General features: G+C 36.5%; 1 protein-coding gene across 3 annotated transcripts in view; it reads left to right on the top strand.

Annotated features, from left to right (window-relative positions):
* The window catches only part of RASA2 (RAS p21 protein activator 2), a 120,468-nt gene that overhangs the window by 77,273 nt on the left and 25,790 nt on the right, over positions 1-17,405 (top strand). For all 3 annotated transcript variants that reach the window (XM_043474237.1, XM_043474236.1, XM_043474235.1), the window contains exons 10-15: positions 6,923-7,079; positions 9,584-9,732; positions 10,376-10,490; positions 11,281-11,355; positions 11,791-11,914; positions 14,455-14,561. In XM_043474237.1, the coding sequence (XP_043330172.1) occupies positions 6,923-7,079; positions 9,584-9,732; positions 10,376-10,490; positions 11,281-11,355; positions 11,791-11,914; positions 14,455-14,561 (727 nt within the window). The remainder of the gene's footprint in view (positions 1-6,922; positions 7,080-9,583; positions 9,733-10,375; positions 10,491-11,280; positions 11,356-11,790; positions 11,915-14,454; positions 14,562-17,405) is intronic.

The raw sequence follows: 17,405 nt of genomic DNA, 5'->3' as shown, positions 1-17,405 counted from the left end.
ACTTTTTCTTGACTTCTTATAATGACATTAAATTCACGTTAATGTTCAGACATTAAACTGATGTTAGTTTCCTTGGCAAAATCAGTGTGAAACTATTGGTTGTTTTCCTGTCTACAGCACGTAAAAGCACGTATGTCCTGTCCCCTCCAGTAGATTGCCCAGTAGCCCTCATGCTAAACTTGGGTTTCAACGGAGTATAAAACAACATGCCTTTCTCATTTGCCTTGTAAGGCCCCTTTTTAGTGCTCAGTTTCAGTTGCCTGGAAGAGGACTTGAAACCAAGTGTTCCGATGTTTCTTACTGTGGGCAGCAGTCTCATTTGTCTGCAGTCTGTCCCCTGCCTCTCCTGAGTGCCATCAGGCATTCTTCACTTTGGTCTGTGTAGTCTCAAAATTTTTATTTTATTTTTTACCTCTTGCTAATGCAGATCTAAGATTAGCCTTTATGATGGCGTTTTATATGCTGTAACTTCCAAAATGTGTCCATGCTGCTGCTACTGCTAAGTCACTTCAGTCGTGTCTGACTCTGTGCGACCCCATCCCTGGGATTCTCCAGGCAAGAACACTGGAGTGGGTTGCCATTTCCTTCTCCAAAATGTGTCCATGGGAGGGTAGGGGGGACTTGGTCATTTTTTTGATTAACATTTGAGGCTTGTCATTCCCTCCTGCCAGACTTCTTCCACCTTACATAAAGTCAGCAAACATTTTTTAAATGAAAATTTCTGAACTCAGTTCATTGTCTTTAAAGTGATAACACCATGCGTGCATGCGTGACAAGTTGCTTCATTCGTGTCCGACTCTGTGCAACTCTATGGACTGTAGCCCACCAGGCTCCTCTGTCCATGGGATTCTCCAGGCAAAAATACTAGAGTGGGTTGCCATGCCCTCCTCCAGGGGATCTCCTGACCTAGGGATTCTATGGCTCCTGCGTTGCAGACTTAACCACTGAGCCACCGGGGAAGTCCATAGCATGCTGCTTGGTAGAAAATAACATGTAAATTGTTGTGCCTCCCAAGGCCCCTCCAAGTGAACTTGAAATGTGCCATTATAGCCTGTATTTTAAATAAGATTCTCCAAACAGGCCCTCCAAATTTGGCAACAGTTTGTCGAACTACCAAGTCAGGATGTATGAGCACTAACAAATTAATTTTATTCCTATAGATTTATTTTTTGCCAGTAATATGTTAAAGGTAACCTGCCAGAAGTATGTGTTAAAATTTATACAGCATGAAATAGAAACATCCTGCTCATTCATTTACACTTCCCTATACGTGAGGAAATAGAAAAATGTGAATGCAATTTCCTTTTAAGTCAAATGAAAACACATTCTCCTTTGTCAGTTGTAGAACTGCAGCGTCCCCTTGTGGGGTTGTTAGTTAACTAAATGAAAACTCAAGAAAAGCTTTACCTTTGGGATTTCAAGCATATTTTTTCTAATCTTAATAGTAGGAAAGAGAATAATTAACCAGTAATAGAATTCTGTTGTTTGAGAAGTATTCATTTGCTTTCCCTTTCCACATTATTTCGATTTAGCATTTACTATTAGAGTCTTTTCCTGAAAACTGATTAAAAAATTTTTTTTAAATTATTTTTATGTATTTGGCTGTGCTGGATCTTGGTTGTGACATGTGGGTTCTAGTTCCCTGACCAGGTATGGAACCCAGGCCTCCTGCATTGGGAACATGGAGTCTTAGCCACTGGACCACCAGGGATATCCCCTGAAAACTGATCTCTTGTGGTTCCAATTTTGTTCTCAAATTGTGACATGATTCAGTTATTTTCCATTTCCTTTGTTAACTAGTCAGTTCCTAAGTGATGGTGCGTATTCTTTATTCTGAAACTTCTGTTAAAGTGTTAGGATTAGCTCGTTAGTGTCGCTATTAGCTAGTTTTAACTTTCACATATGTAAATAACAGAACTCATTCACATGGTTCACAGTTCAGAAGATAAAGGTCTTATCTCCTGCCCCTGTCCCACAGCTAACCTCTTCTGAGGCAACCCTGTTTTGAGTTCCTGGAAATATTTTCTGTAAATATAGGCAAATATGGATATGTCCATCTTTCCTCTTCTTTACATGAATGAACACATGTTGTATCATGTTCTATACCTTTTTTTCACTTAGCAATTTAGTAGAACTTCATTAAGTGTTTGTTGACTTCTTATAGTGGTTAAGAGTATGGACTCTAGAACCAGACTACGGTGGTTCAAATCCCATCTCTGTCATTAACTACCTGGGTAATCCCAGACACCAGGTGTTCCACCTGAATGCCTTTATTTTCTTTGGCTATGGAATGGGGATGGTACACTTAATACCTGCCTCCCAACATTAGAGGATGAATTGGTTTCACATAAAATAAGTGCTGTGACCATGGGTATCTCTCACACTCATCATTATAGTTATTGCTGCTGTCATCACCATTATTCTGCATCAATACATAAAGAATTTTTGCATCTTTTTTTTTTCCTTTGGTACCAGTATTCCACTGGTTTGGAATGGTATAAATGAAGAGAACCTTAGTGCTAATATAGTTCTGTCTTATTTTACCAGTAACCTGGTGTCAGAGAACTTAATATGTGCAAAACCTTTGTGTGATTGTACACATTGGTACAATAATTTCCTCCTAGATGATCCAAAATAAACATTAAGAAAATTGATGCAAAGATCTTTTCATGTTACAATTTTTTAATTTTGAAAGTAAAATTCAAATAGAAGTAAAGCACATGGCGGAGGGTTTTTTCCAACATAAGCACTTCATACAAATTTAAAACTGGATTAATATTTACTTAAGATGAATTGGTTTTCTCATTTGCTAGTTTTGGGACCTGTCTTTGGTAAAAATCCATTGACACTGATTATCTTTCTGGAACCAGAAGTGACATTCAAGTATTGGAAAAGCTGCCTCTGAACAGTTATTTTCCAGCTTAGGCAGCATTATTCACAAATAATGGTAGTCTTTGTCTGCATACCTCAATTTTAATTATACAGACCTTGTTAAAACTTTCAAATGCTGACTTTTTTTTTCTTTTAAGAGGCTGACTCTTGAGATCATTAGAATTGGTTTTATGCCTAACTATAAATTGAAAAAAAAAAAAAAAGTGAGCAACTGAGTGCCCTTTTCAGTTAATAACTTCTTTTTAATTCCTGTTCCTTATTCTTTCAAACTGAGAGTTCATTTAAAAACTGAAGAAAAATATACTTGAGTTTTTTTGTATCCCTAGACCTTAGACACACAAGATACCCTCATCTTGTAACAAATCTTGAGGTTTTTCTCTTTAACTCTAATTCATACAAGATTGGTTAATTCACAAGGGATCCTTCAGATGGTCAAAATTGAGCTTTTTGTAACAATATTTTAAAACAACTAATCACATTTACATAATTATATAAATAACTTTTGATCTTTAGTTATTTAATATATTTTAAGTGGTAACAGTTATATGTAGATAAATGTTTTATAAATCACATTTACTGTGTGCAAAGCACTGTTCTAAGTGCTCCGCTTATATAACCTCCTTAGGGTTTTTATAAGGATTAGTCATTTAGATACTATTTTTACCCCTTATGTAACAGATAAGGAAACAAGCACAGAGAGATTGAGCAGTTTGCCCAAGGTTGCAGAGCTGGAATTTGGACCAAATTCTTTTGACGCCAAAAGTTTGTGCTCTTAACCAGTGTACTATAGTAAGTTAGTACTTTTCACCTAAATGCTGTTGAATATGTTTAACACTCAAAAATATTGTCTGTTTAAGTTGTCAGCAAATACTTGAGTGTCCCTTTTAATATTATTGAAAAAAAATCGAGTGAGTGATCCCTTCTCATTAAAAATTAAAAAAAAAAAAGATGTTTTCAAGGAATGGGTGGGACAATTTTGCAACTCCATATTTTGTTCCAGTAGATATGGATGAAATACTTTGTCCATAGGAATTTCCCATTCCTGCCAAAGAAACCCAAGGAGACAAGTTGAAAAAGAGTGGCCAGAGAGAACCCTTCTGGAGTTCCTGAGCACCCTAAAACAGTGTATACATTCAATAATTGGCATATCACTGCCTGAACCCCTCTGCAAAGAATGTGTCATGTTAGGACTGTAGACCTATTTTGCGGATATTTTGTAGTTTTATGAGAATACCAGAGGGATAAGGCATTCCTTCTCCCAGTAATTTGGAGATAAGGGAATAATACACTCTGAGGATAATTTCTATAGAACAAACCAAAACAGAGTCTGTAAACCTGACTAGAGTGTGGGGATATTGTTTAGAGTGGGTAAGTGCAGTCCCTGGGAGGCAGAACCAGGTTTTAACTGTAATACAAGTAATCTTATTCTACCATATATGGAAAAGGTAGAGTTAGAATAGAAGGGGCAGTTAATCTAGAACAGTAAAAAAGGCTCCCAAAGAGGCAAACATGGGTGAGTACTGCCCATTCAGGCCTAGTCATGGGGTAAGAGCAGTCTGTTCTAGAAGCGTTGTTCTTTCCTTGGCAGAGTTGTCTTAGCTGCGAGATTAAGAGTCCATAAATCTCTGTGTTATGTCCCTGTACTCACCACAACACACCTTCTGATAGATAATTTGGCTTTCCAAATAGCTTGCCAGTAGGTAAAAAAATGTATTGACCAAACATAAAAAACTATATATTAACAGGTAAAAAATGTATTAGTTGAAACCACTACAATATTGTAATTAGCCTCCAACTAATAAAAATAAATGAAAAAAAAAATTTTTAAAAATGTATTAGTTGAAATGAAAGATTTAGATGAAACACTGTGGAAAATGGTAATAATAGTTAAGCCAGGTGATAAATGCATGGGGTTGATGGTGAGGGTGTTGCTTCCTAATAGTATCATTCTTCTCCCTACTTTTGTGAATTAACATTTCCATAATAAAATATATCAGTCACAAAAAAGTACAGGTATCTTTGCCACTCGACTGCAGTATAGTCTTACTTACGGTCTTCTCTCTGTATTCATGGGGGATTGGTTCCAGGAATTGTGTAGTTCAAACCCATGTTGTTTGAGTGTCAGCCGTATTTCTTTCCGTAAATTTAGTAATTGGTCTCCTATTTTAAATATATTAGTCTCTGCTCCATCATTGTGATTCGGATTCACTTCTAGATGTGCTGATTGAACTAGGTATCTCAATTTGCAGAGCTACAGAACATACTATACTACACGGTGTAGCATATGTATGTACACATACATAGTACACTGTGGGAAATTGGCCAAAGTGATGCCCATGTCAGGATGATTGGGGATTTGCCACTTAGACTTCCATTAGAGGCACTTCAGAGTCATCTTTGCTAACAGGCTTATTTCCAGTTATTTCCATAAGCAAATTATTTACACCGTTATTTCTCAAATCAGAGAGTAGAAGTTCTGAAGCTTGGTTTTCTGAGACAGGAATTCCTTTTTTGTGGGTAGTGCTATAATATCTATATAATTTCTTCTCCTTATATTATCATTCCTTCATCTTTTAAATGTTGCTTGGTTAATTCTTCAGTTCTCATTTATCTTTATCATATCTTTCTCAAAGTTAGTATTCTGTTAAAACCTCCTCTCTTCTATTTTTAATCAAGTTAGTGTATTAGGGGAGGACATAAGTGGTAGATGTCAGAAGTAAATATCAGAACTACTGACTTCTTCATAAAAAGCATTCTGGCTAAAGATTGAAGGAGGAATGATAGAATTATAGTTATCATTTTGAAACCTGTGCAGATTAGTGACTCTTGGCAGTGATCATCAATAATTGCAAATATCACAAAAAGGAGAAAACAGTGACATTAGTACCTCCTGGTGTAGCTACACAATACTATCAATGTATTCCTACCAGAATATCAAATCTCAATCTAACCAAGCCCCTAGATATACTCCAGTATACTCCAGTATACAGGAAATAAGACGAGACAGAAGAATATGTTAAATGATACCATGGAGATAGAGTTAACATAGTCCCAAGACTGGAAAATTCTATAAATAAATTATCTGATTTTTTAATTGATTGAATCCATCAACCAATTACAATCTGTGAACTTGGATTTGAATAGACTATAGAAAACTGTTCAGTAAGTTTGGGAGAATTTGAATACTGACTGGATAATGGTAAATTTGAGAAGTTTTTAATGTATATAGTTATATATACTGAAATATTTATAGATGAAATTAGAAGACACCTGTACACTGCTTTAAAGTAATGTATAAGTGGGGTGAGAGGGGTGAGGAGAGCTGTGGCTGAAACAGTAGTGGCTTTGAACTGATGATCAGTAATGTCGGATGGTGAGTACATGGAAGTCCAGTATTCTGCTCTTCTTACTTTCGTATAATTTTTAAACTTCCATGACAGTCTTTAAAATTAACTTAGATTTCTCGTTTTGGTCCTACAAATTCATAAGAATCCGATTTTTGCAGCTGAAATCATTTTCAGTATAGTTGCAGTGCTAATCCTTTAATAATATAAAAAACTTTTCATAAACCTCCAACCACTTACTCTTAAAAAATAAGTTCAAATTTTTACAATATAGGATTCACTTTAAAATGAGATCACTTACATCTTCTTATAGTATGTCTTATCTATTTTAGCCAAATGTATCTTTCTTAAATTTAGTTAGTAAAAAGTTATTTTTGATAATACATTGGATTTTAAATCTTTTATAATTTTTTTCCTAACCTGCAGGCTAATCAAACTCTTAGTCCTTTTGAGATCTTGAGTTTTGTATTATCTATTCTTTTTTTGTTTCCTGGATAAAAATCTATTTTTAGTTTTCTTCACAGCCACTACTTAGCCTCTGAAAATTAATACTCTGCTACTTAATGAATTATCCTAACATTAAATGTTGACTTTTTAAAAATTTTTTTATAGCTTAGCTGTTTAATTATCTCATTAGCTTTGATGCACATTATCATTGCATAGAATTGATTGTATTTTTACTTTAGGTACTTGCTACAACCAAGAGACAATGGAAACAAGTCATCTAAAACTGATGACCTGGGGTCCCTTCGATTAAATATATGTTATACAGAAGACTATGTGCTTCCTTCAGAGTACTATGGTCCTTTGAAAACACTGCTGCTAAAATCACCAGATGTTCAGGTACTTTAAAAATCTTGTGTGTTACTTAATAGTCAAGTGAAAGTCGCTCAGTTGTGTCCAACTCTTTGTGACTCCATGGACTTGACTATAGGGAGGTCCATGGAATTCTCCAGGCCAGATTACTGGAGTGGGTAGCCATTCCATTCTCCAGGGGATCTTCCCAACCCAGGGAACAAACCCAGGTCTCCCACATTGCAGGCAGATTCTTTACCAGCTGAGCCTCCTGTGAAGCCCAATATGAAAAGGCTAAAATAATTCTATAAATGATGAAGAAAAGATTTCAGAGTATCAAATTTCATTAAAACTATATATATGTGAGATAAGAAAGCCTTCTTCAGCAATCAGTGCAAAGAAATAGAGGAAAACAATAGAATGGGAAGGATTAGAGATCTCCTCAAGAAAATTAGAGCTACCAAGGGAACATTTCATGCAAAGATGGGCTCAATAAAGGACAGAAATGGTATGGACCTAACAGAAGCAGAAGATACTAAGAAGAGGTGGCAAGAATACACAGAAGAACTGTACAAAAAAGATCTTCATGACCCAGATAATCACGATGGTGTGATCACTCACCGAGAGCCAGACATCCTGGAATGTGAAGTCAACTGGGCCTTAGAAAGCATCACTACGAGCAGAGCTAGTGGAGGTGATGGAATTCCAGTTGAGCTGTTTTAAATCCTAAAAGATGATGCTGTGAAAGGGCTGCACTCAATATGCCAGCAAATTTGGAAAACTCAGCAGTGACCGCAGGACTGGAAAAGGGTCAGTTTTCATTCCAATCGCTAAGAAAGGCAGTGCCAAAGAATGCTCAAACTACCACACAGTTGCACTCATCTCACATGCTAGCAAAGTAATGCTCAAAATTCTCCAAGCTAGGCTTCAGCAATACATGAACATGAACTTCCAGATGTTCAAGCTGGTTTTAGAAAAGGCAGAGGAACCAGAGATCAAATTGACAATGTCCATTGGATCATCAAAAAAGAGAGTTCCAGAAAAACATCTATTTCTGCTTTATTGACTATGCCAAAGCCTTTGACTGTGTGGATCACATTAAGCTGTGGAAAATTCTTTAAGAGATGGGAATACCAGACCACCTGGCCTGCCTCTTGAGAAATCTGTATGCAGGTCAGGAAGCAACAGTTAAAACTGGACATGGAACAACAAACTGGTTCCAAGTAGGAAAAGGAGTATGTCAAGGCTGTGTATTGTCACCCTGCTTATTTAACTTATATGCAGAGTACATCATGAGAAACGCTGGGCTGGAAGAAGCACAAGCTGGAATCAAGACTGCTGGGAGAAATATCAATAACCTCAGATATTCAGATGACACCACCCTTCCAGCAGAAAGTGAAGATGAACTAAAAAGCCTCTTGATGAAAGTGAAAGAGGAGAGTGAAAAAGTTGGCTTAAAGCTCAACATTAAGAAAACTAAGATCATGGCATCTGTTCCCATCACTTAATGGCAAATAGATGGAGAAATAGTGGCTGACTTTATTTTTGGGGGTTCCAAAATCACTGCAGATGGTGACTACAGCCATGATATTAAAAGATGCTTGCTCCTTGGAAGGAAAGTTATGACAAACCTAGACAGCATATTAAAAAGCAGAGATATTACTTTGCCAACAAAGGTCCATCTAATCAAAGCTATGGTTTTTCCAATAGTCTTGTGTGGATATGAGAGTTGGACTATATATAAAGCAAGCTGAGCACCAAAGAATCGATGCTTTTGAACTGTGGTATTGGAGAAGACTCTCGAGAGTCCCTTGGACTACAGGGAGATCCAACCAGTCCATCCTAAAAGGAGATCAGTCCGGGGTGTTCATTGGAAGGACTATATTGGACTGAAACTCCAATACTTTGGCCACCTGATACAAAGAACTGACTCATTGAGTCAGTTGATTGAAGGCAGGAGGAGAACAGGACCACAGAGGATGAGATAGTTGAATGGCATCACCCACTCAATGGACATGAGTTTGGGTATACTCCGGGAGTTGGTGATAGACAGGGAGGCCTGGTGTGCTGCAGTCCATGGGGTCGCAGAGTCGGACACAACTGAGCAACTGAACTGAACTGATACGTGTGTCTAGGTATACACGCACATACTCTACGTGTATGTGTGTTTATGTGTGTTTTACTTGAACCAGAGTACTCTATACCAATATCTGCTCCAAATTTCATCTCTGATAAAAAGTTAGAAAATTATTTTGGTCAATGTTATGTGCCAGCCTGGATGGGAGAGGAGTTTGAAGGAGAATGGATACATGTATATGTATGGCTGAGTCCCTTTGCTGTTCCCCTGTCACTGTCACAACATTGTTTGTTAATCAGCTATACCCCAATACAAAATAAAAAGTTTTTTTAAAAAAAGTTTAAAAATTAAATATTATTCTATTTAATTATTATAGTTAATGAGCATATTTGAATTACTTTTTAATGGATAGTGATTGAACATTTAATCATGCTTCTCTGATTTTGTGCTTGTTTTTCATCTTTCTGTATTCTAGCCAATATCTGCCTCAGCTGCTTACATTTTGGGTGAAATATGTCGAGATAAAAATGATGCTGTTTTGCCCCTTGTACGACTGCTGCTCCACCATGATAAACTTGTTCCTTTTGCCACTGCAGTGGCAGAATTAGACTTGAAGGAAACACAGTAAGAGTTTTCTTTTGTTAAGTGTTAATTATGCGCCACTGAAATTGGGCCTTAATTTAACAAAATTTTTCACAATCTCAGTTCTTTTATATTGACCAACCTTTTTGTAGAGAGGTCTAAAAGGACTACATAGCAAATAATAAAAGGCAGTTCTTTAAGTTAACAAGCAGTGTCCGCCAACAGTAAAGTTAACAATTAATGATTTTTTTTTCCACTTAGTGTCAAAATTTCCTGTTCCTAATCTTTGCTTTGTCATTGTAATGGTTCACGTGTCACAAATAAAACACCAGGATGGAAGGTTTTTTTCCCCTTATCTATTATATATATATATATCACCCTGATATGCACATGTGATATTAAAAGCAATCAGATGGCTTCCCGTTCCTATCAAGTCTAACACTTGTTTTAGAGACACACCCTACTTTTGTAGTTCAAATACAGGTTGCTTTTCTTGTTAGCTTGTTTTTTTATATTTTTGTTAAGGGATTTTCCTAGGTGTGAAAATCCTTAGAGTAGCAAACTTTTAAATGGTTGGTAAAAATTACTAAAATTGTATACATGTTCAAAGTCAAATACCTTGTTATTGATTTTACAGCCTTTGTTTATTGCACTTGGTTTTACCTTATTTCTGTTTGTATTTCAGAGATGCAAACACAATTTTTAGAGGAAACTCCTTGGCTACCCGATGCCTGGATGAGATGATGAAAATAGTGGGAGGGCACTACCTGAAAGTAACATTAAAACCTATTCTAGATGAGGTACAGAATATACCTCAGATAATGATATCTTGTCATTATTACAGTGTCTCTTCCATCAGGTGACCTGGTGGTATGAATGACATACCCATTCGTACATTACTGAGAACCTAAGGCTGAACACTGAAGTCAAATAAATGACATCCTTTTCCTTTAATGTGTTTTTAGTTGAATGCACATTATAATGTACTCTACATAATTATTTATTCCTTACAGGATTTATTGTCGCTAGAGTTTCAAATATGTGCAAGTTTTTTTGATATAGTTCTTTAGGTGTATATATTATCTCTGGAAGAGGGTTTTTTTTTTTTTTTTTAATTTATTTGTTTATTTACTTCTAACTGCACTGGGTCTTGCTCGTTATGTACGGGCTTTCTCGAGTTAGGCAAGCGGGGGCCACTCTGCAGTCTCAGGGTGTGGTGACTTCTCTGGCTGTGGAGCACGGGTTCTGGGGCACTTGGGCTCAGTAGCTGCAGTGAACAGGCTTAGTTGCTCCACAGCATGTGGGATCTTCCCGAACCAGGGATCGAACCTGTGTCCCCTGCCTTGGCAGGCAGATTCTTAACCACTGGGCCACCAAGGAAGTCCCTGGAAGAGGGTTTTAAACTTGATTACAGTTTAAATTTTTATAATTAATTTGTATGATCAGAAAAATAATAGTTATTGGGTTTGCCAGAAAGTTTCCTTATGCTGTTAATTGAAAACCCAAAAAAACTTTTTGGCCACTCTGAATTTTTTATTTTTCCAAATTAATTAGAAAAGAGCATTAAATGAAAATTTAACTATTTTCCAGATATGTGAATCCTCAAAATCCTGTGAAATTGATCCTATTAAATTGAAAGAGGGAGATAATGTAGAAAATAATAAGGTAAGCCTTTGCTATCTTTATAACTGTGTTAAAATTGGTCTTAATGGTGTATCTATCTCTCACTTGTGTTGTAGTAATGCTATTTGGAGGGAAGCAGTGCTTTTACTTACATGATACCCATACTATTAGCAGCATTCCCTCTGTCTAGTCTTTAGAATGCTATTTCCCTGATTTCTGTTTGTATCGTTTTATTCTCTGTTGCTTCCTGTGAATTTTCTTCTATACATTCACCTCTTGTATCTAACTAGTCTAAGTTAATTAAATGAGGTCAGGATGCAAGTTGTCTTTTCACTGAATGAATTTAGAGAAGGGAAGCAAAGCTTTAGAATACTAAATAGACTAGTATATCTCATTTTCACTGCATTTTTTTCCATAAAGGGTATTGAAGATGTGTAAAAGTCAAAATCTTAATTTTCACCTTTTTAAACCCTGCAGGAGAATCTGCGCTACTATGTAGACAAGTTGTTCAGTACAATTGTCAAATCAAGTATGAGCTGCCCCACTGTAATGTGTGATATCTTCTATTCTCTAAGGCAAATGGCTACTCAAAGATTTCCTAGTAAGTGCCTTGTTTTACTAAAATATGCCCTTCCTTTTACTGTATGATTTTCTGTAGACTTATGTATTTGGTTTATGTAAAAGGTTTAAGGTTTTAAGTACAGTCTTTTTGGTTATTAAAAATAGTTCTAGCTTATTAATGAAATGTATGATTTAATGGCAACTTTTTTACATGCCAGTCAAAATCACCACTGTTTTTAAGAAAGGCAGAGATTTCAAACTACATATTATATAAGTAAACATTTATACTGGGTGCTTGTAAGACTATTAAATATGGTAAATAAAAACACCTTTGTCATTTGTGCCAGCTGTATTTTCCACTTGCATGCATTCAAAATAGTGAGAATTTTTAGTTCCATACAACTGACTAGATTTGACAGTTTGAGAATGCTAAGGTTTCATTGGTGAGGGGTTTTACAGAAATGACTTTAGACATTAGAAACATCTCTGTTGCAATATACCTAGAATTTTGAGGTACATATATCAATAACTGGCCTGCTTTAATTTTGCAAGAGCAGCTGTGTCCAAGCTTTGCTTAGAATCATTTCATAAAATTAATAGTTGCTACCTCTGGTTGTCAATACTTGGAATTATTCTGTTTATATGCATCTCTGATAAGTAAATAAAGTTATTTACTATGGCTCTTTCCTGATCTGCTTGTAATGGGGGGGAGGGTAAAGGAGATAAGGCAGATAAGACTTAAATTATTAGTCTTACCCAGCTATGTGAAACTGTAAGTTTATTTCTGTAACCATCTGAAGAGATTTTACTACTTTATCATATTTTTCAAGTGTGCATGTGCACACAGGTATTTGCAGTTATTCTGCCCCTCCACTAAATTATCTAAAGCTAAAGTGAGCCTGAATTCTTTACCTAACAGGTAGATAAATTCAGCCCTAGATGTCTTTGCTAATTACAGTGAGGCTGTAAACAGTTGACTTGAAATAAGCATACTAAACCCAGACTTTGTAACAAATATCAGGGGCGAGGGGGACAGAGACATTAAAATATAGAAGGGTGAAGTGCTGAGATTTTATTTTTAAATAGTGAGTTTTAGACCATAATAACCTTATTGAGGGCTTGGTGAGCAGGACAGAGCTAGCCTGAATTAGCTCCTCTCTCTCACCTGCACACCACCACACGAGGCAGGTGTGTTCTCCTTCATCAGTTAATGAAATGTAGGTTTAGGGAAGTCAAGTGATTCGCCAAATGGCCTGTGACATGGCCGGCAGTCATTCTGGGTCTCAAACCTGGGCCCAACCCACTCCAGTGTGTTACTTAATCACTGTAGTCTACCCAGGGATTTTAACCTTCAATGTGCATGAGCTGTTTAATTCTTGTTTATATGGATAATCTAAAATACATTTTATGATTTTTTTAATAAATGTAAATTTATTTCCTTAACTGTCTCTTTGTTGGCCTGAAATATTAACGTGTCTTCATATTCTCTGTAGACCCCAGTAGTGATAATTTTGTTCTCATAAAGTATTTGCATTATTTTCTCATTTGTACTTAACTATCCTGGAAAGATGGGTGGGGAGCGAGGAGGAAGCAGTCACGGAAGCAAATGTTATTATATTACTATAAAGTATATTGTACTTAGTCGCTCAGTCATGTCCAACTCTTTGTGACCCCATGGACTGCAGCCCACCAGGCTCCTCTGTCCTTGGGGATTCTCCTGGCATGAATACTGGAGTGGGTTGCCATGCCCTCCTCCAGGGGATATCTTCCCAACCCAGGGATCAAACCCAGGTCTCCTGCATTGCAAGTGAATTCTTTACCAATGAGCCACCAGGGAAGCCCATAAAGTATATTAGTATATTATTTTGTAAAGAACTACACAGTAAATGACTTGGTGGCTGCGCGCTGAGTTGCTCAGAAGAGTTACTCAAGCTAAATGCAGACATTGTTTCCCTCACCACCTGCTTCTCTGCCATCTGATTGATTGTTAAGTGTTGACTCCAGTCTGAAAGGAAAGCTGTAGCTGAGTGATCAAAGCCACAAGTTGTCTTCAGCTCATCTGCATTTTTATAGGTCATATTGGCAGATTTTTACAAGTAAAGATTTCTAATTGTTTTTGTTATTCAACCTTTGATATTACCAAGATTTCTGAGGGAGAACTGAAACAATATCCTGAAACTGAAAACAATCTCCTGTCCTAGTCTTAGGGGATTCAGTATTACCACTGGATAATAGTAGATACTACTTTTATTTTTGTTGTTGTAATTTCAGGAGTCTCTTCTTACAGATGAGGAAAGAGGTATTTTTGCAAATTAAAGTATTTCTCACAACCTAGCAGCTTTGCCTTTCATTTTCTTTGTTATTTCTTACTATTTTTTTTTCAGGTTTCATTTTTTTAGTCATAGGATTTTTTCCCTTTAATTTGGTCATAACCATTACTGTCATTTCATCAACTCAGTTCCTACGAGCCAGGTTGTATTTACCTCCTGTTGAGTTTACATGCTTCTTCCCAGTACTCGGGTCACCTTCGTCTTGTAACTCAGTGTTCCGCGCATGACGTTTCGCCATTTTTCCCTGCAGATGACCCTCATGTTCAGTACTCTGCAGTGAGCAGCTTTGTATTTCTTCGTTTCTTTGCTGTAGCCGTAGTGTCACCTCATACTTTTCATTTGCGACCTCATCATCCAGTAAGTGTTGTTCTTTTCAAAGCTTTGTTCCATTTTTGTTTATTTTTATTAAAATAAGAAAAGACAAATAATAGGCCAGTTGCACTTGACTGTGTTTTCTTATAACCAGTACTTAAATTTAACTGGTTATTTTCCTTAGCCATTTCATTCTTTCAGAAAAGGCTGAAAGTCCCATTATTTTTGTTGTTAAAAGATACTTATAAGTGAGTAATAAAATGTTTGTACTAGTTGCAGCTTGGTGATGGGTAGGAAGAGAGTTCATCATCTTTTCCCTCTGCTGTTGTGTACATTTGTAAATTTCTTTACAACAGGGTTGTCTTTTTTTTTTCTTTCATTAGTTGTAGGTTTAATCTTGCAGCTATCTTTAAATCTCACAGACATTTGAGGAGGCTCATTTCTGAAAGGTGTACAAACTTTCATTGGAATGTAATTTGGTGTCTCCATATTTACTTTTTATTCACCTGAGATATTATAAATGTATGAGATTTAAAACTTAAGGCATATAATCTTTTTGTTCTAAAGTCATATTTACTTAAATCTGAATCTACACTATGTAGATTGACATGTTTCTTAACATTTTGCTGTTGTTTAGTCGCTAAGTCGTGTCCAACTCTTTGCAGACCCATGGATTGCAGCACGCCAGGTTCCCCATCCTTAACATTTAAAACTCCTTATTTTTGCTGTTTCTTTTTCCTTCTCATACAGTATATTTTTGCTAAGTCTGTAACCTTTTATATTCCAAACATTTTATAATCTTATCTAATTGTTTTTTTGCTGATTTTTGTAGCAAGTAGTAATAATAAAAGCCAATATTTATTTAGTGCTTGCTTTGCACTACACCTTGATCTAAGTACTTTACATGTTCTAACTTAGTTCTCCCAGTAACCTTATGAGGTAGGTTCTGTTATAATCTTCATTTATAGATAAAGTGAAAGTTGCTCAGTCATGTCTGACTCTTTGCGACTCCATGGACTATACAGTCCATGGGATTCTCCAGGCCAGAACACTGGAGTGAGTAGCTTTTCCCTTCTCCGGGGGATCTTCCCAACCCAGGGATCGAACCTAGGTCTCTCACATTGCAGGTGGATTTTTTACCAGCTGAGTCACAAGGAAAGCCCCATTTATAGATAATAAAATCACAATTCAAGAACTTCTTTAGGGTCATACAATTAAGATATTACGATTTGATCTCGCTCAGTTTGAACTGGGTTAAATGAGAGTTCTGACCCACTCAGTCCTCCCAGACTATGAGCTCACTTCTGTTCCTTACTGCCTCTTAACAGTCATGTGTGTGAACACCTGCAGTATATTCAATGCTCTGCTCAGCCCTGGAGAGGCATTGATGAGGAAGACACACTTTCCCCTAAGGAAACTTGCTAATACAGTGTAGGGGAGACACATAGGTTTTGTAGTTAAACTTGGCTCTGAAGGCCACCTCTCCTCTTCGCAACTACACATTGGCCACTCATTTAACTTGAGAATTGAGTAAAACCACACTGCTGTGGTAGTAACATACCTTTTCTTGTCAAAGAACAAATGATCTGTGAGTAGCTGCAGTGGACCAGTGTCCGTTCGTCATAGGGCTGTCTTTTCTGTGGCTCTGTTACTGAAGCTGTACAGAGCTCTGGAGCAGCGAAAGCGTGATATCATTCTGGACATAAACAGAACTCCTACCTCTGAACTTGTGACCTTGCCTTGTATTCAGGCTTGAATTTGCACATCCCTGTAACAGATGGGTTGCAGTAAAATCCTTCTAATCACAGACTCTGTATTTTAGGTCACCTTTCCAATCAGTATGCCGGAAGGACTGCTTCATACTGTCATATAACTTTATTGTTTGTTTTTAAATGAACCTTTCCTTCTAATTGGGGAAATAAGGCAAACACCTAAGACACAGTCTAAAACTGCAAACATAAATCTAGCACCTGATTAGTACCAGGTGAGCAGTACATACAGTTCATACTATAGAAAATGAGAGCAAGGAATAATCCTGGTGACCTTAGAGTGATGACATTGTCAGGATCAGTAATGAAAGTTACAGAGTGATTGAAGAGGAGAACTGCCATTTAGAAGTTCTTTGAATTTTGAGAAGTCAATTTTAGTAGAGGAGAAAAGAAGAAAATCCAGTTGAAAAAGATTAAGGAATAAGTAGATGAATGCAGTTTTACCCAAACTTGAGCAGGAAGTCTTGATGAAATTCACTTCAAATTCAGCTTGTTAGCAGATTGTTGAGAATTATATATTCTTCAAAAGCAGAGAATTGGAGGGACCTTTTATAGATATAATTGAATCCTGGGTGTTGTAGCTAAAACCTTTTCTGAATAACCATAATTAAGGTGTGTAACTGTTTCATAAGTGTATCATAACTATCATATCTCAGGTATTTCTTCTTTTTCAGAAATGCCTTACGTCCTTAGCCATCTCTTCGCTTCACAGTCACTGTCTATTTTCAGTGCGATGATACTAAAATATTAAGGAATATCAACCACTTTAGTTTACTAAAAGCATTTCTGTATCTAAATTTTCTTGAATATGTCTTGATGGCAGATATTGTTTATCTGAATCTCCAGACAAAAAAGATGTTTTATATAGTGATAGATGAATTAGTTATACAAAATATATGGATGGGTGAAAACTCATCAGACTATATACATTTAAAATTTGTTCATTTCACAGTATGTAAATTATACCTCCATTTAAAAAAAAAAAAGCAGCAAAGATTTGTTAGAGAACACTATTTGGTCAGTTTTATTTATATTTACTTCTTTCTACAGACAACCCTGGAAAACACCTTGGATTGTAGACTCAAATAGTTACTTTCTGCTAAAATCCTACATGAACTGA

This window comes from Cervus canadensis, chromosome 7 (genome assembly GCF_019320065.1).
Source record: "Cervus canadensis isolate Bull #8, Minnesota chromosome 7, ASM1932006v1, whole genome shotgun sequence".
Taxonomy (NCBI): Eukaryota; Metazoa; Chordata; class Mammalia; order Artiodactyla; family Cervidae; genus Cervus; species Cervus canadensis.
This window is presented reverse-complemented; position numbering and strand designations above follow the sequence as displayed.